Source organism: Bacillus rossius, chromosome 12 (genome assembly GCF_032445375.1).
Source record: "Bacillus rossius redtenbacheri isolate Brsri chromosome 12, Brsri_v3, whole genome shotgun sequence".
Classification (NCBI taxonomy): domain Eukaryota; kingdom Metazoa; phylum Arthropoda; class Insecta; order Phasmatodea; family Bacillidae; genus Bacillus; species Bacillus rossius.
In genome coordinates, this window is record NC_086339.1 from 52,903,014 (window position 1) to 52,928,325 (window position 25,312).

A 25,312-nucleotide genomic window follows, 5' to 3' on the forward strand; every position below is an offset into this window, starting at 1 on the left:
CCTTAGGTTATTGGACCCGCATTTGATAGTCTCTTGCAGATAATATTTTAAACATTTATCTGCTTTACTTCAATACTTTTTTTTTTACATAACTATAAACCAACATATTTTTTTGTGGATATTGAAAATTGCTAGTTTAAAAATACTAAAATTCGCCCAAATTCCAAGAAACGAGGAAATAAACATAAAAGTAACTTTATATATTTGTATTGTGCATCAATACAGAAATATATTTATATAGTGCAAAATAGTTTACTAGAAGGTCAACCATTACATGGTATCTAAAAGGGCCTATGGAACTCACACTAGTAATAGTGAGGTAATTTTTTATTTCGCTTTAACAAAATAAAAACTTTGTAAAATTTGCATTTTGGTATACAATATAAGTTTTGATTGGAGATTATAAAAGTTAACAATGAGATTGCATTGAAATAGCAACTAATATAATGCACTATCAACCTCCCGGGTCTACGACCATGGGTAATTCGTGAATCGCAGGGTTGAGGTACAAGCCCATTGTAGGCACGGGAATCACAGCAATTCTGCGCGTTCTGAATGGCCTGGCCAGATAGACAATGGCTAGAGACCGGAATATTTCGCGGATTAAAATCGCGTGAAGCTAGAATCCAAAAACACACGTACCTCCCTATTGCTTCTGCCATTGGCTCACAGTTTATATGAAGGGTTCTGCTCCAGTGCAAAACCCTTCAAGCAAATAAGTATCTAATCGCAAGCATCCCAATTGACAGGTCGCGAAGTCAGAAGCAAATAAGCAGTGGAATTTGCCCGAGTAGGTATAGGCTTGTGGGGTCTACCTGAAGGTAATTAAAACCGCGAATTTTTCCAGTTCCTAGCAATGGCTTTCTCACATTCGGCAGCCGGTCACCTTGCAGAAATTCCTGGCGCAGACATACCGTATTGCAGTCTAGTAAGCGAACAGATCGTGTCGCGAAATACCACTGCCTCTTACTCTGGTACCGAACTGATTGCCTAAATGTTTGTGGGGTATAACTCAGCACATGAAAATAACGTCAATCTCTAAGGTTTCTGGTTATACAGACATTAACTTTCCTCTACCTCAATTGCATTTGCTCGTATTTTATTGCGAAAACCGACAATTCCAAGATGTATGCTGTGTAATGTATGACTGTAATAGAAAAAATGTCAAGCAAGCTAACTAAGCAGAATTAAAAATAAACATAACAATAATTTTGAAAATTAAGCTAAGAAACATTTTCAGAAAATTTTAGTCAGGTAGACTGAACACTGAATAATTTGCTGGTCTTTGATGTGTTAAGAGGGATTAGGTACCGCCATCTTGGGTTTTTCTACCTTTTGGTTATAATTATGATTTTGAAATATTTATCTAAATTTTTGGCATGTCAAGGCATAAATAATACTTCTAGGACATTGCGTACATTGCTGCAACCACTTCTAACAGCAATCTTAGTCAAATATACTCAACGTGTGTGTGTCTGCTTTAATACTAGTTTACTACCAAATTAATAAGTGAAATATGTTAACCAATATGTTAATGTTATTTCGCGTGTAGTAGTGACGTGTGAACCGCGCTCGGGCACTCAGCATGTCCGTGTGAACCCGGCTCCGGCAGTCAGCGCCACACGCTGGAAGCCCGCGCGAACAGGGATTAGTACAGGATCCAGAAGGGACATTAGCCGTCTGACGTGAAGCCATTCGCCCCTTCTCATTTTTTTCTTCGTATTTTCACATACCAATATGGCGGACGTTTGCTTATTTTTGAATAAGCGTTTCTATCCTGCTTCTAGCCTACTTTACACGCTGCGAGCGACTACAGATGTCATGATTTTCACACCAGTTAAAAAGTGTTGACTTCAGCATGTAGCCAAATTAAAATCTTATGCCATGAAAAGAAGAAGAAAAATAATATCACGGGATCTTTATTGCAAGCGGTATCAAAATATTTGAAATTGCAAGACGGCGAGGCCTAATCCACCTTAATTATTTATGTTTACGTCTGGTTGTGCATACTAGACTGTACCACAAAAAAAAATTGGTTGTCTGTAAAGTCGGTTTACGGACGATAGTTTAACGTGACAACGTCATAAAAAAACACTGATGAAATGATTGCATAATTTTATGAATAAAATTGAATCATTTTTATTTAATTATCACTATTTTGTATGGATACAAAGAAGGAGTAAAATGAAATCTACAATTTAATTGATAAATTTACTTTTATTTGCACTCATTGATTCAAATATATTAATTACTTTAACGAAGAGATTATTTTAACTATAACTTTTATACATGTTTGCTATTTAACTTCTTCCAATCTGTGTTATTCTGTTAAGGATAGGACGATGATAGGAAAAGTAGGAAACGAATGGGAATGTTTCAAGTTTAAAATGCCTCGAAAAAGTAAAATCGATGGTTGTTCCAATCGAGTGGAAGAGAGATAGATGCGGCGCAAGCGTACAATGAGCGTAACGTGACACAGCGTAACGGGACAATGTGCGTAACGGGATACTTTTTCGTGCGTGCAGCCGGCGTTTGATTTATTAGACGTTGTCACGTCAAACAAGGCGAATCTTTCATGTCCGCATGCGTGTTAGCGACGGAAGAAGGATCGCGGTAACTGCCTGGGAATACGTGGGTACCTACGTAACCGGCCCAAATACTCGATCAACTAGGGCAGGTTATTAATTTTTTTTTTCCACCCGGAACCCCCCCGCTGTTCGCCAACAAAAGCTCTCTCGTATCGATGCCCCCCCCCCCCCTCTTCCCCTGTTTTTGTGCGGCGCATCTCTCCCTCGCCTCTCCCCCTCTCTCTACTTCTCTCCCCCCCCCCCCCATGGCTGTTTCCAAGATTTATCTGGCGGTGCTGTAAATTTTTCATCCGGCTAGGCAAATAAAACTGTCCGGGATACAACCTCCACTCCCCCCCAACCCTGGTCGCAATCCCTCCTGCCCGCGCCCCTGAAGGTCCACAACCCGCTACACAGGAGCTGTGCACTGCGGGAAGCCTACGATTCACGCCGAGTATTCGACATGCCCGAACTTTACCGAATACTTGCCTTCGGGTGTCTTCGGAATTCGTTTTTTTTAGGTGAATAAACGTCTGTTTTAAATGCCGGAGATTTCATGCTATCATCTCCAATGCTACCAATGAGAAAATCTAGTCAATGTGAGTGTTACATATACTGGAAAGTTATGTATGAATGAAAAAAGAAATAAAACACCATTTATGTTTGTTCTTCTCGAATAATAAATTTGTAATTATTAAGGTGAGTAAATTTTATAAAAGGGAATATAATAATAATTAAAACAACTACTTTTTGACAAGGATTTTCTGACATTGTGATCTAATAGTTCACCATTTTAACAAATGATTAGGTTAGGATTATGTATTACAAATCTGGGATATAGAGAATGAAAATGTTCAGTTGAGTTAGGTCGTGTGGACAGTGGGTTATGATAGGTTAGGTCCATTAAATATTCTTTAAAATTAGGATGATTGGTTAGTATAGGTTAGCTACATAGCTAAACAAAAGAATTCCGAAGTCACCCGAAGGCAGGTATTCGGTAATCTTCCTGCATGTCGAATACTCGGCGTGAATCGTAGGCTTCCCGTGTACTGCAGGGCTAACCTCGAGGCAACACGAGTGTTTGAGCGTCCACAGCTCTAGAGCGTCGTTTCTTTATTCGTTTATTATCGTTGCTCGCCGCACTCTGGCCTCGGCTCGTTTAAACTATACCTTGTTTCTTAGGGAAATAGTTGAGATTGATTGCAAGCGCCTTAATGCTCCTTGTTTTTTTCGGTAGAAGGGGTATTACGTCAGCGAAACCTTGTTTGTTTTCGGTGATTTTTACGTCCGGTGGGAGAGTGGTAATTACGCCAGCTTCAAAGTAATATTTACCTCTCCAAGTGTTTTGTTCATTATGTTTAACTTGAAAATTGTTTTTTTTCTTTCTTTAAAAAAATAGGTGTTTCTACTAACATACATATATATTTTTTTTCTCTAGCAGATAATAAGGCACTCCACAAAACGATGAAATCGTGGAAAAATTAAACATAGCATGAACGCATTCAAAACCAAAGCAAACTTAAAAACAAAATTTTATAGCTAGAGGTTTTATTATATGTATGTATTTATCAATGTACGTAGTTTTCCCAGGTCATGTGGAAACCTTTCATGTATTTTATAATACAACATGCAAGGTCCTTTATGCAAGGACGCATTAAACCGGCTGCTTTAATACAAATTATTTTTTGTGTCACATATCTCACAAAAAATTTACAAAATTGTATTTTTGCTTAATAAAAATTAAATGTTTGCTATATTAATACGTTAAAGTTAATGTTTCGTTTTAAAATATTTAAGATTTTCGTTTTCTTTCTAGTTATCAATATAAAATGTCTTGTTTGATATATAATTATTGAAAAAGCTATGATTAATAACATTAAATATAATTTCAAGAGGCTCCTCATCAGGAAAATGGTATTAGGATTATTTCTTAAAGTGTATGGATATTTTCCACGCCATGATTGGTTGTTTAAATAACTGAGGTAGACCTTCTTTTTTTGTATTTTAATTTGCACTAAGATAAAAAAAAATAACCTGATGCACTACAAAATCAATTTTTTTTAGAACACATTGAGAACTATTAAGCAAAAAAATGCTTCTCAAGGTTAGCATTTCCCCAAAGTTTAGTTTCTAGATTCATTATATACTACTGCAAAGCCTAATGGTTTAAATGAAGACTCAACTATTCCAAACTATGATTTACTATAAATGGTGCCAGGCTAGGCTTCGCAAACGTATGCATAATTAAGTAGATGCCAAATGTCTATTGGCTGCGGCCACGTAGACTTTCTCTCCAGGTCACGAGTAATTTTTTTTAGGCTTTCGTCAATGGCTTCTGGCTTTTCGAGCATGTAAAACAATCCAAGATCCAATGACAAGGTATATTAAAGTGTAGAAAGTTTCGCACTCTTACTGTCGCCAATTGAATAAAGGAAAAATTTGCAGGTCCGTAGCTATAAATAGATCCCACGTTTATTTCCGGGAATCATTACACCCACAGACTATATTCAACTAGCCTGGCTTTTTATAATGCTCATTGGTAGAGACCTGTAAAATTCGCGATTTCAAATCCCTAAAGGATAGACTCAATGATCCTCTATGCACTCGTGCAAATTACATCTGCTGATTGGTTACCAACTCATAACACCAATTGACTGGAATAATCGTGATTCGCTAATTCTTCTGTAAAAGATTTTTCATTGGCCCAGAGTCCTTCAGATAAACTGTGGCCCAATTACTGAAGCCAAATAATGTCAAAAGTATTTGGACTCTGTCCTATCGCGAAATGAATCCACGAGTTGTACAGGTCTCTACTCATTGGTCAAGAACAAGGTTGCATCCTTTCATGGGGTACACGTGTTTGTGCAAAAAAACTGTTCTCCTTGTTTACAACTGGCTATGGTAGTCAACGGCAGGCGTGTTAAGAGCAATCGTAGTGTGTGGGTAGTTCACTACCCAATTGATCGGTGAAATATTGATGTTAGTTCGCGTGTAGTGGTGACGTGTGAACCGCGCTCGGGCGCCCTGCTTGTCCGTGTGAACCCGGCTCCGGCAGTCAGCGCCACACGCTGTAAAGCCCGCGCAAACAGGGCGTAGTACAGGATCAAGAAGTGACATTATCCGTCTGACGTCAAGACCTTTTTCTCATATTTTTTCCTTTCGAATTTTCACACACCAATATGGAGGACTTTGCTTATATTTGTATCAGCTGTTCTAACCTGCTTTGATTCACGACTGTAGTTAAGCTGTTCGTAATAAATGTTAGATCAAAATATTACCGGAAATTAAGGAATCTTCAATATATTGATATGAGTTGAAATAATTGATTTCCCAAAAATTTTCAGCTTTTAACCTAAATGCAAGTACAACTGATACATATATAAACAAATAGCACTGCAGCACAGTCTGTGTTTCGTGACTGGGTGGAGTTTCTCCGAGGTACAAATCGACTGTAACAACACCAATCACAGTGATTCAGTGCGGAAGTAAACGCGTCCTGAGTGGCTCGGTCAAATAAGGCAACGACTTCTCTTGCAGACAGCCGCCAATCACAAGGAAGAAACCACAGGTGCGGGTATAACTTGTTGCAGTCTAATAGGCGTTCAGATCTTTTCGCGAAAAATGCCTGCCCCTACAAATATCTGCCATATTGGTATGTGTAGTGCAGTGATTTCCCCCTACCTTTTAGGCTCCCCCCCCCCCTTTTACAAGAAGCGGGCCTTATGCTCCGCCTGGATGTGCACGTGTTTCTCCCGTAACTGGAGCACAGTGGAGGAGGCCTGCTCCGTGTTGAGTCGCGTGCTCATGTTGCCTCCGCACTGCCCGCGTCTGTAGCGCATGGCCGCAGTGCTTGAAGGGGACACCAGTTTGTGCTCAAGTGAACTACAAGGCGTGTGTGCACAGCCAATAGACGTACAAACGGAAATGAGAGGAAACGAGGAGATATAAAAGAAATAGAGGGAGGAAAAAGTGACGCCTCGTGTAAAAACATATACCTATAAAAGAAACTTGAAATCATTAAAAAAGAAAACTAAAAAAAGTATGAAGGAAAACGTTTAAACAATTGTACTGTTGTTTTAACAAAATAATTGGGCACGACATTATATGACTTAAAACAATTGAAACTGTCAACGCACAGCAACATTTTGTGTATTAGACAGCAATTAAAATCCACGTTGAATAACTAAAGCCACTTGACTAATATACTCTTCCAAGGACAATGGTCTTACCGATTCACTTATTTTAAAGTCATTAGGTAGACATCTTTCTGGACTGGTATTTGTAAAAAAATTATATACATTCTGATATAATTGCACATAGGTTGCAGAAATAATCTTCTGGGTGTCAGAACAATAATAATTTAGTTTTGCAGCTAATTATTTCATGGGAGTGAGCAACAGGAAAAAATGTGCGTGTTGGCTAAAAGCAGTACAAGCTCTTGTTTCGAATTAATGATTATATGCTTGTAGTCCTCAGCGAATCCAAGAAGCATGGACAGAGGAACACAAACTTCGAACTTCCCTTCGGCATAAACCGGAAGCTTATATTCATCCTCGAGAGCCCAACCGGCCATCTTTGCAGCAGACAGTTCATTTGGCGTGAGCGAAAGGTAATTTTTCATAGCAGATGTTATGCCTACATCTCTCGTCTGGTCTACCTCGACGCCATTGAGTACATATGTAATGCGCTCGATTAGGTGAAGAATACCATTGCATGTTATTGACGTCGTTGTCGGATGCGTACCATCCGCTTTTGTCAGCGTGCCTCTTATACGTAGAAATGACTGCGAAGGTAAAGTACAGACATCCTGGTGCTGTACAGCAATGCGTACTTCTGATGGTAGTGCGTACGGTCCGAGCAGGAAAGGCTGGTACTCGTGCAATTCCATTTTCATAATGCTGTCATCAAAAATGACCGGATCTTCCACGTTGAGGATATTTATTCGGCACTTGTCCAATACTAAGAAGATACATTATGCTGTCAGGTGTTAATGCACCGATGTCTTGTAGAGAACTGTTCTTATTCACGCCAATGCGATTTATTTTATAACTGTTCGGTGTAAAGAACTTTATGCCCATCGCTTCAAGTGCAGACGTAATGTAATTTCTTCGTCTTGAAAATTCACCAATCGTCCTCGCTGGTCAACGATTCTACCGACGATTTCGTGTGCGCACTTCACGACGACTTGAACGTAAATGATAATTTGCGGTACTTCGACCAGTTTATATCCTGGCGGGACCATCGGCGAAAACTCGTGCAGCATGTTGCTTAGTCTTCCGTTGAGATACGTTCCACTTGCCAAATTACAGTTTATTCTTATGACATTCACAGGCAAAATGTTTACTGCGCGCGTAGATTCGTACGTTCTTCCTGTATCATACACCTTTGATTCGAATCCGAGCATCGTACCTATGGTCCCAGGTTTCGTAAAGTCGACAATTTCACTGCATGTTGGAATGCTTTTTTGAGTATTTGGATTTCCACGCAGTTGAATGTCTTCATCCTGTGGTAACATATCCCTGATGTAATTTGCAATGTCGTCAATTTCGTAAGAGCCAACAGGTAACTGTATTTCATGAGTGGTCCCACCGCTTTTCAGGAGGCAGATCTTGCCATTTTCCTCGTCAATATTCGGTATTGCATTATACGTTTTAAAATTTACGAGTCCGATACACCATTTTCCATCTAAATCCAAAGGCGGTAAATGAACCACCCGCAGCTCAGATGCGTGACCTGTCAAGGTAAGTGTTATCGACATGGCTAATAAATTATCGTCACTGCACAACCTTTAATTAAAAAATTTTTGCCAGCAAATCTTTTTTTTAGTTAAAGCGAAGACACAAGTGTCCGCAGTTTGTTTGATTAGGTGACTGTTCGGTTTCGTAATTGTAGAACAATGTAGTGGTTCGGTCCCGTTACCAACTAAGTTCTGGTGGAGGCCGTAAATCTCCAAAACTATCGTAGTAATCAGCAATTTTTCCGGACTTTATGAACGCTACCCAGTGCGTGCCACGACCCGACGATGTAGCTAAATTAATTATGGCACGCTCACGTGTCTTTGGCTTGCTGGGTAAAGTGTCTCGCATAAACACGCCTCGGTAATTTGGTATTTTCAGTTTTCGAGCGTACTTGATTGAATCTATATTGGCGAGTGAACGTTTTGGCAAAGAACTTAGGATTTTTTCATTCGTTTTTTTCTCATGCCCCGTCCTGCATTGTGAGGTTGCAGGTAGATTCCTGCGCAGTTTTTTTTACCCATGGCAATGACTTTCATGCTGGCATTGTGTCGTTGTGCTTCTTTTAGCTGCTTGCGCTCATTCTTCGAATTGTTGACTGTTGTTGGCACTATACCGCTCGTTGCACCGATGAGGCCACCGAGAGCACCCAATGCAGGCAAAAGCAAAGGAAGAAATCTTCCTTTAATCTTCTTGTCGAGAGTCTGTAATTTTTGCTTGGCTTTTTGCACGCCTGCACCAGTCTTGCGTGAGTTAGTCTTTGACTTAATGTAGCTGGCTCGACGAGCACCCAGTCCTAATTTGGTCTTTGCCTTCATGATTTTGGAAACGCCCCAAGCAGCGATTTTCTCTCCTACTCCCGCGTTCGACGATTTACTTATATCTTCGGCTTTCTGTGCCAATATCTCGTCGGCCTGGTGCCTGGATTCCAGATCCTTGCTGAGTGAGTATGCAATATCGTGCTGCTTGCACTTTTCGTCGAGAGAATTAATGCCCACGTCACTACGAGCTAACCTTTTCGCTAGTTTAGTGCAGGGGCCGCAGAATCTGTAGCCAGGAATGTGTAGCTCGAAGGGAAGGTTGTTTATCAGCGAGTTAACGAGTCCTGCACCGATGTGTTTTTGTTCTTACCTCTTCGAGTCATTGCGCACAACTGACCAGAAAGTATAAATATGCTTATTTTATACAATTTTTTGTCAGTACAATGCAAGTCGTCAAGCAAGAAGTGTGTTTGCCTGTGCACATGACGCAAGACGATGTATTTAGTGCGCGTGAATCACGACATGGCTTACAGTTGCCTTCTGCCGTACGATGCATAATGGCAGGCCCGTCCAACTGCGGTAAAAGTGTGTTCTACTGAGTTTATTAGAGGAGCCAAACGGTCTTAGGTTCGAAAAAGCGTACCTTTATTCCATTTCGTTGCAACAGCCAAAGTACCAGCGACTAGCTACAGTTCTACAATCTGTGAATAGTCTGGAGTATTTCCCGTTTAATGATAATGCGGATGTGGTACCTCCAAGCGAAAAAAAAACAATTCCGTGTTTGTTTTGGACGATGTAATGTGCGAGAAGCAAGGCATAATACAAGAGTACTTTTCCATGGGCAGACACGTCAAGGTAGACTGCGTTTACCTGTGTCAGACGTGCAGTCGTATTCGAAATTATCTCCTACGAGACAACGCGAATGTTATAGTACTTTTTCGCATGGACGAACTTAATTTACGTCACGCTTATGACGATCACGTAAACACCAACTTGACATTCCAGGAATTTAAAGACATGTGCTTCTTGTGTTGGTAAGATGAACACGGATTCCTAGTTATAGTCAAAGACTGGCCTCTATATAAGGGTAGGTACAGACGAGGTTTTGATCAGTTTATCGTCAAGCATGAATCATAGCATTTCTAAATTTTGGTCGTAGCAATCGAGACTTACGTACTGCTATCAAGTCTCATGAAGACGTTATCCGCAAATACATTTCGCTACTGGCTCAAAAAGTAGAAAGTGTGAAAAACGAATTACTAGAGTATCCTGTTGCCATCCACCAGCGCGTAGAAGCCTTGGACATTGCAAATTACATCAGGGATACTATGGGCGGAGACAGTCACCGCTACTGAGTCCCGACAGTTTCAAGAACAAGGTTCCGTTAATGGTGTTTGACGTTTCCAAACAGGATGATTGAATAAATTCAAACATCATCGACTGTAGAATCGAGATATCGACTAGCAGAAATATCCCACCAAACACCTATGCTTTTTGTCTGATACTTCACGATCGGCTTGTATCGTACAATTGTCGAGACAAGCTTGTGAAAGTTCTGACATAAATACTGTTTCGTTTGCGATAATAATTCAGTTACGACCGGGCATTACTAACGAAAAAAGATGTACTGCAACCTGCAAGGTTTCCAGAGTCAACACGGATTCGTGCTCAAAGAAATCAGCATAACCTCCGGAGACAAGACTCGAACCCGCACGTTCCAACCTCCGTATCCCTGGAAATTATTAGACGGAAAAAGTGAACGCACGAATGAATGGCTATGTAAATACTACCATGGCCTGGAGTGGGACGAAGGTAAAATTCCCTACCACTAAGTGAAAAACATTATTGAATATTTATTATTTCAAAACGAATTGATTTACGTTGCGGGACCTGAGCAGAAGAAATGGCTGAGCAAGATGTGTGATGCGTCAGTTTTAATTGTAGTCCTACAGACCGACTACGGCTGTCCTTTCCTACGCCAGCTTAGTGCAATATTCGACGTGCAGCCACGTGACAAGTTTGAACGTGTCTGTGCCTGTACAAACTCACAGTTAATGCAGAAATTGCACAAACAGTGAGAGTTGGAGCCTGCATTAATAAAGGTCATACATCCGTTCGTGCCTTCAGTTTTCGTTAGACCTGTAAGAAGATGTTTACGTTATCCTGCTTACGTGTACGTGAGCGTAAGACCTAGCTTCAGCAGTGTCGCGTACAGCTACTGGGATTCCGGGTATTTACGTACATATACAGAAACCTATGATGGAGGTGCTTAGCATTGGCGGTTTGCGCACTTTCCTGTGTCCTACGAACCGACTCAGCAGCTGGTAGATTGTTGCGAACATGGAAACTGCGCCATCTATCACATGAGACCACACACAATCCTTCCTGCTAGCATCGCTGAGGTAGTCGCCTCGTCTGCACGTGCAACACCAAACATGGGCGTGTTGCAACCTGTTTCGACCTGTGATGCTTCTACGCAGACGTCCAAACGACGTGCGTCTCGTCGTCGCAGTTCAGGCAGTGAATCCGTCCCAACTATCACTGAGCCAAAGCCCAGGCGCAGACGTGGTCACAGACGTCATCGACCAAGTCTCGCTCGAGATGACGACATCGCAGAAGATGACCAGCTGGAAACCTGTGCTCCTGATCCCGTGACCTGCGAACCATTTGGAACCGGAGTCGACGAGGCAGTTGGAACCGGAGTCGACAAGGCAGTTCGTGCAGCGTTTAAGACTTTGCTTGCGAAAATTCTTAATTCCTTAACGTAATATGCATTTGTGTAATTTTTCTAAATATATGTGTAAAACTTGAACTCGTATGTTTTTATTTATTTTATTTAAAGGTACCTAATAAAAAATAATTTTAAATACAGACAATAATTTGACTAATGTAGTATACCAGTAGACCGCGGGTATATAAGCGAGGTTCAGACGACTGGACCCTCAGTCCACCTCTGGCCGCGGTGCAGTACGGACCTGCTCTCTTCAGTAAGTTTCGTGAGATTTAGTTTCTGCTCCAATGTCGACCGGGATAGACTGTTTACCATCAGCAGCGGGGACCTCGATGGTAGCAACGTTGATGGAGTCGACTGCAGAGGAGACAACGATATGTGCTGTTCCATCATCAGCTGAATTTTCACCAGCAACATTGAATACTCCAACGAATGAGGAACGTTCATCGCGTCAGTGCAAATACTGTGGTGCATCATGTACTACCACTTCAAGTGTGCGCAGACATGTAAGAAGCAGTTGTCTGAATAAATAACTGAAAAGAACAGAGTTTCAATGTAACAAGTGTAATAAACAATAATAACTTGAAAAGACATCTTATAACCTGCAGTAGGTATCCGACAATCTCTCGAAATACATATAAGTGCGACAAATGGGATAAGTTTTTTTCGCATTTTAACAGTCTGAATAGTCACAAGATTATGTGCAGAGGAAAATATAAACAAGTGCTAGTTTGCTTCCATAACAAACGACATCCTCATTTATTGCTTTACCTGAGACAATAGTCAACAAAAGAGCAGTAGTCAATTGCCAAAACTTGAAGGATCAGTTTTGTTTTAAATGGAGTATTTTGGCAAGATTTGTCGAGGGAATTCATCAAAACTGCTTTGAGAAGAGGTATTATGCTTTGGAGAATAAGTACAACTTTGATGGTCTGTACATACTATCCGCCACCATAAAATTAGATACAATTTTTTGAGAGGAATGACCCTGAAGTTTCAGCTAATTTGTATGCGCCAAATGAGGATAATAAGGTGTGTCCTATTCGGTTAACCAAACAAGAAAGAAAAAATCATTTCGATTTGTTGCTTGTAACAAATGAAAGCGGTGCTGCACACTACTGCTACATCAAAAACTTCTCCCGACTTGTGAGACCTTAGGTTAAAAAACATCAATATAATATTCATGTGTGTAAGATGTGCTTTAAGTGTTTCGCTAATCGACCTCGGAAAACAGGTCTAACCTCTATACAGTGTCTTAAACAGCACAAGATTAAATGCGAAAATAAATATTGTACACAATTTGTTTAGGTTAAACAAGACTTTAAAATTTGTCTGTGTTTTATTGTACTTGTAGTAGTTTAGAATTTATGGAATAAAAATTTTTGTTTTTTAAAAGAACTTGTGGTGTTTCTATTTTCTCAAACATGTCACTTTTGTGGTATTATTTTTAAAATTAAAGTGGTTTTGTATTGCTCAGGGATCGAACCAAGTATCTATTATAGGTAGATTAATGATTGATTTTTTTATGAATTTAATAATATTTTATAAATTTATGGGTCAATAAATACAAATTTCCAAATGGTGAACCTATCAGCTTACTGGAGGCTGTTAGTGTAGGATTTTAAGCATCTTTAAGAATTTTGAATATGGTTTATTGAAATTATTAATTACATAAAATTTCAATTTTCTGCATCAGCCAGGGATCGAACGGAGGACAGCAATCGATCGAATCAATCAGAATATTGATTAAAAATTTATTTAATGAATTTTGGAATTTTTCCTGAATCTATAGCATTATTCTATGAAAAAAGTGGTGGGGGTCAGTCTGCCAGCAGCCACTGTGAGGGAAGTATCAGTCGCCATTTTTATTTTTTTACCCTCTGAGGACTCCGACCTCAATGACGTAAATGAAGGTTTTTTAAATATTTTTTATTAAAATTTTTTTCATTAAAATCAAATAATAAAAATAGATTTTCATAATGGCATCCATAAAGGAAATTGCAACGGTGACGTCATAATCCAAAATGTCGGAAAACAAAATGCCAGAAAGTTCGAGAAAACAAAATGACATCATCCAAAATGGCGGATCCAAAATGGCCACCGGGGTCAAGATCACGGGCATTCAAGATGGCCGTCGTGACGTCACAATCCAAGATGGCGGTTCGGCTCCACGCTCCACCGCCTGGCGCCTGTCCCAGAAAATTCTTTTACATACTACTGAATCTATTGTAAAAGCGCAGTCACTCCTGGCCCCGCAGAGGATAACAAACAAGGGGGGTGGGGGGAGAGGGAGTTATAGCCGCCGACTAGGCCGGCATCTCGCCCGCCTCACCTGAAGGTGGCTATTCCTGGGGCGACGCCCGGCCAAAACAAGCCCCCTCCCTCCCCAGCCCTGACCGCGGCCAGACACTGTGCAGAGGACAACACCAGCGCCTGTGAACACCCGCTCCCTCGGGACTACACGCCGTAACCGCCGTCGACCGTGAGTGCTCTGCCCTCCCCGACTAAACACTCTCATCACCCAGCATCGTGTTCACAAGTGCCACGTTTTCAGAAGAAAACAGGGGCGTTTGTCTGTAAAGTCGGTTTACGGACGATAATTTTACGTGATAACGTCATAACAAAACATTGATGAAAAATTGCATACTTTTTAATTTTCAAATTTTATTTATAATTTTTTTTGCAAATTTTATTTAAATAATTTGTTTAAATATAATCACGAACAATTATTTATAGAAAAAAAATGAAATCAAATCAATTTCAATAAATTATTAATTTTTTTAAATGACGAAATTGGACAAATAAATCAAATTTTTTTTTTAATTTCTGCTTTTAAAAAGGCTTGTCTTAACATGTTTGATATTATAGAAGATTTTCTCGCACGGTGGTTGGCCGGTTCTTGCACGCTCGGCTCGGGCGGAACGTGACAATGAGTCATGCTTTTTCGTGCGTGCAGCCGGCGTTCATCGATTTATAAGACGTTATCACGTCAAAAAAAATAATAAGCACTTGAATGTCATCAGATAGCCAAAACGGCGTATCAAAAGCACCATGTTTTGAAAAAAATGTTTGGATGAGGAACACCAAGCGAGTCACTTTTTGGGACAGGGAAGAGGGAAGCATGCCGTATCACTCCCCTACGACGCCTATTAAAAAGGTATGCTTGTTATTCATATGCCCCCCTCCCTATTCAACAAAATCCTGGCCCATGCCTCCAAGGCTAACATTTCGAAACCTAGGGTTCGGACCTCGTAATATACGGCGAACTACTGTTCCTCGGCTTCAATATAGGAATTAGGTAGCCATATTGGTTCCAACAGTTTTTATGCAGTAACATTTTTTTTTAACGTAAAAAATTTTCCTGTGTATTCAGTTTTTCAAAGACTTTAAATTAGTGATTTAATACAATGTCTTGGACATACGCCATTGCAGTTTTGCACTGTTTGTCATGGGAATATTCATAAATACAAAGTAAGATATAAAAAATAAACCCACAGAAAGCAAGCCTAAATCAGCTGATACCAAACAGATAGACTCAACAACGAACTTAAACAGCTAACATGGACAACACAGACGTCAGCTGACATAGGCTTGTATTCTGTGGGTTTATGTTTTCATTTTTATTTCTTATTTTGCGTTTATGGATTTTTACCATGGCAAACAGTGCAAAATTGCAATGGCGTATGTCCAAGAAATTGTGTTATATCAAAATCCCTCGTTGCATGAATAATTTAAGGAACGTTTAAGCAGTGTCTGTTGACAATATTGTTACAGTTGTAGTCATCCCCCGAAACTAATTTAGTACTTAAGGCCAATGAATGTTTTGCAGTAGCCATTCACTTATAAGGTCAGGCATTACATACAATTGTACATTATGCTTCGACTAAGATAAGTTTTGAAAATACCTCAACAGATAATGATAACTGCTTAATATAAATTTAAAAATGGCATCTTTTAAATCCAATATCGTCTATTTTTAGTTTCATGCCAGCTGATTTTTGACGTGACATTGTCTAATAAATCGATGAACGCCGGCTGCACGCACGAAAAAGTGTCCCGTTACGCATTGTCCCGTTACGCTCATTGTACGCTTGCGCCGCATATATGTATCTCTCTTCCACTCGATTGGAACAACCATCGATTTGACTTTTTCGAGGCACATTAAACTTGAAATACCCCCATTAGTTTCCTACTTTTCCTATCATCGTCCTATCCTTAACAGAATAACACAGATTGGAACAAGTTAAATAGCAAACTTGATATAAAAGATATAGTTAAAATAATATCTTCGTTAAAGTAATAAACATATTTGAATGAGTGCAAATAAAAGTAAATTTATCAATTAAATTGTAGATTTCATTTCACTCATTCTTTGTATCCATACAAAATAGTGATAATTCAATAAAAATGATTCAATTTTATTCATAAAATTATGCAATCATTTCATCAATGTTTTTTTTATAACGTTGTCACGTTAAACTATCGTCCGTAAACCGACTTTACAGACAACCAATTTTTTTTTGTGGAATGAATTGACCGCTATCTTGTCTCTAGGCCATAATGCGTTTATAGTATTATGTGTACAACATCTTCATGGTGCTCCACTAAGAGATATCTCATCCTATGCTTCAGACAATGAACACGTCTCTGTTTATAGTAGAATGAAATTTTTCGCATCGATACTGGCATAGCACCATGCGACATAAATATTATAAACGTTTACCCACGATTTTTACATTATATTTTGTTAGTAAATTACATCACCCTAAAAAGACCTTAATTTACCAATACATATATTTCGGAGTGAATTATAACGGAATAATTTTTTAGATGTTACGAAAATGAAATTGTTTGCCACGGGCCTCAGATTTCCTTGGCTTACCCGTAGCTTATTACCTACAGGTTAAGTAATGACTGAAAGCTTGTATAAGGAAATACATAATTGACCACAAGGATCCTAATAGTAATAATTGATGCCTCGAGTTGGAACTTCGAGACTTCGAAGACCCGAGGGGAGGAAATAATCGGCTAAATTGAAGTCATGGTTTATGTAAACACCATTCATTGCAACCTCACGTAGGTACTTATAGACTTTATAAAAATTCTTCGTCAGATTCTCATTCTAATGGCTATAAGAAGTCATTTGTACTGAGAGTTGTAATGTGTTAAAACCCTTAAGATTAGTGGTATTTCCTTTTGAAATTTGTAACAATTTTTACAAGTAAGCTTCATTATTTGTATTTATTTATGTATTAAAGCTTTTTGAGCAAGAACACAATTGGACGTCAGTAACGGGCATATCAAAGAGTAAATATAATGCAAAAGGAATCTCACAATAATGCGCCAGGAGTGGAGTTGTAAAACCCACATAGAGAGAAAACCACATCTTGGTGCATGCGACGAGCATTGATCCAAGGTCTCCCACATAAGAGCTGCAGACACGCTTCATTCACACTCGGTGTTTTGCATGTGTTTTGGAGTGTCTCAATGTGAATATTTGAAAAATAAACTTCTGTTTACTCATTTAAAGTATTTACCACTCATTTAATGTTTCGTTACAGCCCATCCTTTAAATTCCAACGATACTTTATACATTGAATGTTTACTTTCATATTGTTATTATAAAAGAAAGGGAACTCATTTTTACAATTTAAGAGAGTAGTATATGTTGGCCGGTCCTGGGTCCGGTGCCGGGTGCCGAGCCACATCTCTGATTGTGACATCATGGCAGCCATCTTAGATGACGTCATCGCCACCATTTTGTTTTCTCGAACATTCCACTATTTTGTTTTCATCCAATTTGAATTATGACGTCACCGTTGCAATTTCCGTTACGCCCTCCATCTTGAAAATCCGTAATTTTTATGTTAGAAAAACGGGAAAAATGTTAAACATCATAAAAAAATTAAATAATCGAATTTAATAATAAAAATTTATTAAATAATTATTTTAAAATATATATAAAAAATGTACACTTATGTCATGGAGCTCGCAGTCCTCGGTTCGAAACCGGTAAGAGCAAAAAATTAAAAATAAAAAAAAACAGATCCTTCCTCCACAGAAGCCACCTAGACTGACCTCACACCATCAATACCAAGGTAGAATAGAGTGGGGTAAAAGTGCGTGGCGGGTAAAAGTACGCAGTGCTGGTATATTTGTTCCCACTAATATTATATTTGGCAAACCTGAGTTGGCGTTGAAGGTGTCATGGTGGAGCATCGTTACACGTAAGAACGGCTGGCTAGTACGAATGGCATCAAAACCATGAGGTAAATATTGTATTTCATGATACTGATGTAATATTTAGATTTCTTGGAACTAGTTTATCAAGAAAGGAGTTAGTGTACGAAAATAATACGCTAGGCTGTTTGATAAAGTGGTTTTCCCCGAGTGTCGTTAAGTATCAGATAGTTCGCATTGCATACCACAGATAGCAGCACTTCCTGGAAATTGAAGAGAAGTATATAGGGGGCAAAAGTACGCAAGTATAAGAGGGGTAAAAGTTCGCAATGCTAACTTTTACCCCGCATACACATGTGTAGTTTACAGTCCTCGAAAATATTGTGGGTAATGATTGTAATACCATTTATATCTATAGTTATGTTAAAACATTATTTACATATATTTATTCTTTTAAACTTCAGATATAGTAATGAGATCTTTTTTTGCAGGAATTATCAGAGGAAAACTAAGCGAAAGCTGTGTAGGCCTACTCTAGAGATGTTGACGATAGATCAACAGAGACTTGCAGAAGGAGATTCTAAATGTAGAATAGCTGCAGATTATGGCATTTCAGAGGCCACTCTACGTAAAAAAAACTCAAACAAGTAAGAATCCCTTAGTAAGGAAATTATTATGTCTAGTAAGTTTACTAAAATAATTTGTGCACCAATAAAATAGAGTTCAACGAAATAAAAAGTTAAAAAAAAACACTCAAAATTTTTAATGGTTCTGGCAAAGAAAGATGCTAAAAAAAGGAGGGGGACGAAAGGCTGTACGTAGGCCTAAATCTCGTCAACAACGAGATAATTAGAACTTCCTTACTTATACAAGAGCCAGGTGCTGGAAGAGTAATCGACAACAAACTGTGTTAAAAGTATTTGCCTGGAGAGATCTCGGGAAAAAAAAAAAAAAAAAAAACATTCAAAAAATCCTGAATCAGAATGGCTTCCTACTGAATGCCCGAATTCCTCAGAATTAATTGTTATTGTTTTATATTATGTTCTCTCTTTCTGATCTTAAGCCTATATTTTTTATACACTTACAATTTATAGGCTGAAAGTCTATACTATCATATCATAATTATTATTTTGTTGTTACTATTGTGGTGTTTCAGGGATTTGGTATGGTCAAATTGGGAAGGTTTGCGTCAACATTCACACCAGAGAAAGAGGTCGAACTAGCTGCCCATTGCAGAGAGCTAGATGTATCCTTCTATGGACTTACGTTCAATGATCTAAGGAGATTGGCTTTTGAGTACGCAGAGGCTAATGGTATTGCGCACAGGTTTAACATAGAGTCAAAACTAGCAGGGAAAGATATGGCTTTATGTTTCAAGAGAACAATCTTTGTCGTTGCGAACACCACAGCAAACAAGCCTCGCTAGAATGATGGGATTTAACAGAATGCAGGTGAATGTATTTTTTAATAATTTGTCTGAGGTTATGGAAAAAAACAAATTCACACCAAGTAGGATTTATAACATGGATGAGACGGGAATGTCGACAGTTTCGAATGATGTTCCCAAAGTTATTTCCAGTACAGGAAAAAGATCTGTTGGGAAAATTAGTTCAGCAGAAAGGGGGGCGTTCGTTAATGCCGTCTGTGCAATGAGTTCTGCATTTCATAATGTTCCCCCTGCTCTTATCTTTAAAAGGTAAAGGCAAAAACCAGAGCTGATGCATTGAGCTCTACCAGGATCAGTTATGTATGTTTTTGATAGTGGCTATATAAACATAGATCTAATTGTTCTTTGGGTTAAGCACTTTAAAAATCATGTCAAGGCCACAAAATATTCGCCTGTTTTGTTGATTCTTGATAACAACAGTTCTCACCTGTCCTTAGAAGCTGTTTTGTTTTGTCGGAATAATGGCATTCACCTGTTGTGCATCCCTCCTCACAGCAGTCACAAGGTTCAAACACTGGACAGATGTTTTTTCAAACCAATGAAAACGTATTTTGCAGAGGCATGTAATAACTGGTTGGTGAGCAACCCAGGAAGAGTCATCACTCAGTTGAATATGGCTAACTTAATAGGCACTGCCTTCTGTAGATGTGCTTCTGTGGACAGGGCAGTCAAATCTTTCCAAATGTTTGGTATTATGCCTGTTAATCCTGGAATATTTACTGATGAAGACTTTGCTCCTTCTGTAGTAACAGATACCGCAATTAATAAAGAAGTTGCATCATCTACAACACATGTTGTTCCATCATCAACATGTGCAGTTCCATCATCAACATGTGCAGTTCCATCTAAATCTGGCACCCAGTCTAACAGGCCCGAGTTGAGTGTACCGTTGCTATCTTTAGGCCTACAATTTAGTCAGATTTCTGATACTGATTTGGACGAGGAACCTTCCACACCATCTCCGGAAGCTAGAAAACCTGTCTCTCCTGCAGAAATTAGGCCACTGCCGAGAAGAAAAGACTCACAGCAAAGAAGGAAGAAAGGGCAAAAATCTGAGTTGATTACTAATTCACCATTTAAAACACTTTTAGAAGAGAGAGAGCTGCTGAAGTTTCAAACAAGAAACCAACAGGTTCCATTAAGCGTAAAGGAAGGTGTGTTAGTGACAGTGTTCCAGACAGTAAAATGAAGAAGAATTCTAGAGAAACAGAAGAGATACTTCTTGGTCCAAGATGTGAGGAGAGATACACAGATCCTCCATCAGAAGATTGGATAATGTGTAATGACTGTAAAGATTGGTGGCATGAAGCATGCTCTGCATATGAAGGCGGAAGTGTTTTCATTTGTGATAACTGTTAAAATACATTATAAGCCCTACTGTTTTTTGAAGCTGATAACATGCTAACATTTGCCACTTAAATCTATTTTTCTGTGTTATTAGTGTTAAATTGTAATGAATTTGTGTCTTAAGTAAAACTCATATGAATCTAAATAAATTATACAATTCAATTTTTCTTTTACAATTATATGGTAACATGCGAACTTTTGCCCCACATCATGCGAACTTTTGCCCCACTGGTGGGGCAAAAGTACGTTTTTACTTCATGTCGGCAAACACATCCTAGAATTCATAATATTTATAATTATGTTGTAATACCTAGTTCATTAGACTCACAAATGATAATAGGTTCTATGTTACAAATAACAAATTTTTTTTCTATTAACATGTCAGATATTTGAGTCAAAATGTTAAGTGCGTCCTTATGCCTCACTCTACTCTATATATTGTCAACTGGTATGACATGTCCACCACCTTGTCTTCGTCCGCCGGAGGCCGCCATCTTGTTTTCGTCTGCTAGAGTGTTCTGGCGACATAATAGTATAATTTTATCTTCATCATACCTTTGACCTCGACTGTTGGCATTGAACTTTGAACTTGACCTTGAAATTTGACCTTGACCTTGAAATTTGACCTTGGCCTTGTACTTTGAACTTGACATTTTACTTTGGCCTTGCACTTTGAACTTGATATTGGACCTTGGCCTATTGACCTTGACAACCATCTTAGTTTCGCCATTTTGTGTTTAGTACTCGCTACCAGGAGCGATAATTAACATATATCACCTGCTAGAGGATATTGCCACCATCTGGTTTTCATCTGCTGAGGTCACCATCTTGTGTGTGTACTTGTTGGATAGAGTGCATTACCATTATATTAGTTTGAGTTTTATCCGCTAGAGTGCAGTAATTATTTATTTTTAGTGAGGCGTCCGCCATATTTAAATTAGGGTGCCATCTTGGAAATGTGTAATTACCTACTTAGCTAGAAAATCGGAAAAATGTTCAAAATTCATCAAAAATAACTTATTGATATAATGATTTATTCAATCGGTTCCTGTATTTGGTTCGATCCCTGGGCAATGCAAAAAATAATAATTTTATGTAAAAAAATAATAATTTCAATAAATCATGTTCAAAACCCTAAAAGAGGCTTAAAATCCTCTACTACCAGCCTCCAGTAAGACATTATGACCACCATCTTGGAAATTTGTATTTATTGACCTTGAATTACGAGAAAAATTCCAAATAACCATTAAAATATTATTCATCATTTTACTGATAGAATCGATGAATTCCTGTCCATGCTTCGAACCTTGGTCAATGCAAAAAAATTATTTTAATGAAACTTATAACAAATACATTGTTCAAAAAACAAAACAAAATTACACATATAAATTTTATTACATAGATCCTATACTACTACAGGAACACTTGCTTGAGTAGGAAATTCAATAAACATTTAGTTCTGCATTGGATTTAACAGACGAATTCTTAGCTTCAATCGGTTTACTGAAAACAGACCAGCCAGATCCTTTGGCAACCCACTTTTTCATCACGACATATTTTCTGGACACCGTGATCAAAAGTTTGCTTCACGTCGTCAGAACTGTAAATTACTACAGCCGATGTCATGAATGCACACTTTTTCACTTTATCCTTGAACGGATATGGTTTACCATATACACAGACCAACCAAATGTTTTTTTTAAAGATCCGTATGTAGAAACTTCATCAGTAAGCTGATTGATAAAGTTCTGTCTGGCATCGCCAAGAAAAGTACAAATGTCTTTCGACAAACTAAATATAAGTATTTAAATAATAGTCTTTCAATGTCCCACGAAATGCACCAAGCACAGTCTGAGGCCTAGATTCATGTTCAAACGTCATCACATTCGGTTGCTGAACATCTATTTATGTGCTTGTACGCATACGAGGCATCAAAGGTCTCTTGATAAATCTGTCACTTGATAATCTTTCTCTTGGTCCTCCTGTCTCTTGGTCCGTCTATGCCTTAGTCCGTCTGTCTCTTGATTCAGCTGTATCTTGGTCCGTCTGTCTCTAGATCAAGCCGTCTCAATCCAGCCGTCTCTTGATCCAACCGTCTCTTGATCCAGCCATATCTTGATCCAGCCGTCTCTTGATCCAGCCGTCTCTCGGCCCGCCTGTCTCTTGGTCCGTCTAGGTCTTAATCCGCCTTTCTCTTGGTCCGTCTATGTCTACGTCCATCTGTCTCTTGAACCATCTGTCTCTTGATACAGCTGTCTCTTGAGCCAGTTGTCTCTTGATCCGGCTGTCTCTTGATCCGGCTGTCTCTTGATCCGGCCGTCTCTTGATCCGGCCGTCTCTTGATCCAGCCGTCTCGTCCCGTCTGTCTCTTGGTCCGTCTATGTCTTGGTCCATCTGTCTTTTGATCCGTTTGTCTCTTGGTTCGTCTATGTCTTGGTCCGTCTGTCTCTCGATCCGTCTGTCTCTTGATCCAGCTGTCTCTTGATCCAGCTGTCTCTTGATCCGGCTGTCTCTTGATCCGGCTGTCCCTAGATACAGCCGTCGTTTGCTCCAGCCGTTTCTTGATCCAGCCGTCTCTTGAACCAACCGTCTCTTGATCCAGCCGTCACTTGATCCAGGCGTCTCATCCCGTCTGTCTCTTGTTCGTCTTTATCTTGTCCCGTATGTCTCTTGGTCCGTCTATATCTTGGCCGTCTGTCTCTAGATCCGTCTGTCTCTCGATCCGTCTGTCTCTTGACCCAGCTGTCTCTTGATCCGGCTGTCTCTTGATCCGGCTGTATCTCGATCTAGATGTCTCTAAATCCAGCCGTCCCTTGATTTAGCCGTCTGTTGATCCAGCCGTCTCTTGATCCAGCCGTCTCTTTATCCAGCCGTCTCTTGATGCAGCCTGCTCTTGGTCCGTCTGTCTCTTGGCCCGTCTGTCTCTCGATCCGTCTGTCTCTTGATCCAGCTGTCTCTTGATCCAACTGTCTTTTGATCCGGCTGTCTCTTGATCCGGCTGTCTCTAGATCCAGCCGTCTCTTGATCCAGCCATCTCTTGAACCAACTGTCTCTTGATCCAGCCGTCTCGTCCCGTCTGTCTGTTGGTCGTCTTTATCTTGTCCCGTCTGTCTCTTGGTCCGTCTATTTCTTGGTCCGTCTTTCTCTTGATCCGTCTGTATCTTGATCCGTCTGTCTCTTGATCCAGCTGTCTCTTGATCCTGCTGTCTCTTGATCCGGCTGTATCTCGATCCAGCTGTCTCAAAATCCAGCCGTCCCTTGATCCAGCCGTATCTTGATCCTGCCGTCTCTTCATCCAGCTGTCTCTTGATCCAGCCGTCTTTTGATGCAGCCGTCTCTTGGTCCGTCTCTCTTGTCCCGTCTGTCTCTTGGTCCATATATGTCTTAGTCCGCCTGTCTCTTGGTCCGTCTATGTTTTGGTCTGTCTGTCTCTCGATCCATCTGTCTCTTGATCCATCTGTCTCTTGATTCAGCTGTCTCTTGATCCGGATGTTTCTTGGCCCGTCTGTCTTTTGGTCCGTCTGTCTTCTTATCCAGCTGTCTGTTTCCTGCTCCGGCTGTCTGTCTCCTGCTACAGCTGTCTGTATCCTTCTCCAGCTGTCTGTCTCCCGCTCCAGCTGTCTGTCTCCTCCTCCGGCTGTCGGCCTCTCCCTCTTGCTCCTACTGTTCATCTCTCCCTCTTGCTCCAGCTGTCTGCCTTTTTCCTTTGCTCCAGCTGTCTCCCTCTCTTTCTCCAGCTATGTCTCTCTCTTACTCCAGCTGTGTCTCTTTCTTGCTCCAGCTGTCCGCTTTTTTCCTTTGCTCCAGCTGTCTCCCTCTCTTTCTCCAGCTATGTCTCACTCTTACTCCAGTTGTGTCTCTCTCTCTTGCTCCAGCTGAGTCTCTCTCTTGCTCCAACTGTCACTCACTCTTGCTGCTGTTGTCTCTCTCACTCTTGCTGCAGTTGTCTCTCTCACTCTTGCTACAGCTGTCTTTCTGCCTCTTGCTCCATCTGTCTGCCTCTTGCCCTAGCTATTTCTCTTGCTCCAGCTGTCTCTCTCTTGCTCCAGCTGTCTATCTTAATTGCTCCAGCGTCTCTCTATTGCTCCAGCTGTTTCTCTCTCTCTCTCTCTTGCTCCAGCTGCTTCTCGCTCCCTTGTTCCAGCTGTGTCTCTCTCTTGCTCCAGCTGTTTCTCTTTCTTTTGCACCATATGTCTCTCTTTCTCGTGTTCCAGTTGTCTCTCTCTTTCTCCTGCTGTCTCTCTCACTCTTGCTACAGCTGTCTCTCACTCTTGCTGCATCTGTATCTCTCACTCTTGCTACAGCTGTCTGTCTCACTCTTGTTATAGCTGTCCCTCTCACTGCAGCTGTATCTCTCACTATTTCTGCAGCTCTCTCTCGCTCACTCTTGCTACAGCTGTCTCTCTCACTCTTGCTACAACTGTCTCTCTCACTCTTGCTCCAGCTGTCTGCCTCATGCTTCAGCTGTCTGTCTCATGCTCCAGCTATCTGCCACATGCTCCAACTGTCTGCCTCATGCTCCAACTGTCTGCCTCATACTCCAA

At 40.0% G+C, this 25,312-nt stretch overlaps 2 protein-coding genes across 2 annotated transcripts in view; one reads left to right on the forward strand and one right to left on the reverse strand.

Moving 5' to 3' along the window:
* Nucleotides 1-6,271: 6,271 nt before the first annotated feature.
* On the reverse strand, nucleotides 6,272-24,439 carry LOC134537983 (nuclear speckle splicing regulatory protein 1-like). Its single transcript, XM_063379002.1, has 4 exons — nucleotides 23,736-24,439; nucleotides 23,002-23,344; nucleotides 14,127-14,227; nucleotides 6,272-6,416 (listed from the first exon to the last, which is right to left on the reverse strand). The coding sequence occupies exons 1-4, from the start codon at nucleotides 24,437-24,439 to the stop codon at nucleotides 6,272-6,274; spliced, it is 1,293 nt and encodes a 430-aa protein (XP_063235072.1).
* The window catches only part of LOC134537944 (excitatory amino acid transporter 1-like), a 528,042-nt gene continuing 516,929 nt past the window's right edge, over nucleotides 14,200-25,312 (forward strand). Inside the window, exon 1 of the mRNA XM_063378937.1 lies at nucleotides 14,200-14,276. The gene's annotated coding sequence lies outside the window, so the exon portion shown is untranslated. The remainder of the gene's footprint in view (nucleotides 14,277-25,312) is intronic.

Excerpts from the sequence above, each read along its gene's own strand:
- LOC134537983 (XM_063379002.1), bottom strand. The coding sequence starts at position 24,439 with ATGAACAGTAGGAGCAAGAGGGAGAGGCCGACAGCCGGAGGAGGAGAC. Across the intron at positions 14,228-23,001 it reads GCTGTATCAAGAGACAGATG|GCGCTGGTGTTGTCCTCTGC; the intron begins GTTCAAGAGACA and ends GGGTGTTCACAG. Across the intron at positions 6,417-14,126 it reads CCAGGAATAGCCACCTTCAG|CACTGCGGCCATGCGCTACA; the intron begins GTGAGGCGGGCG and ends GTCCCCTTCAAG.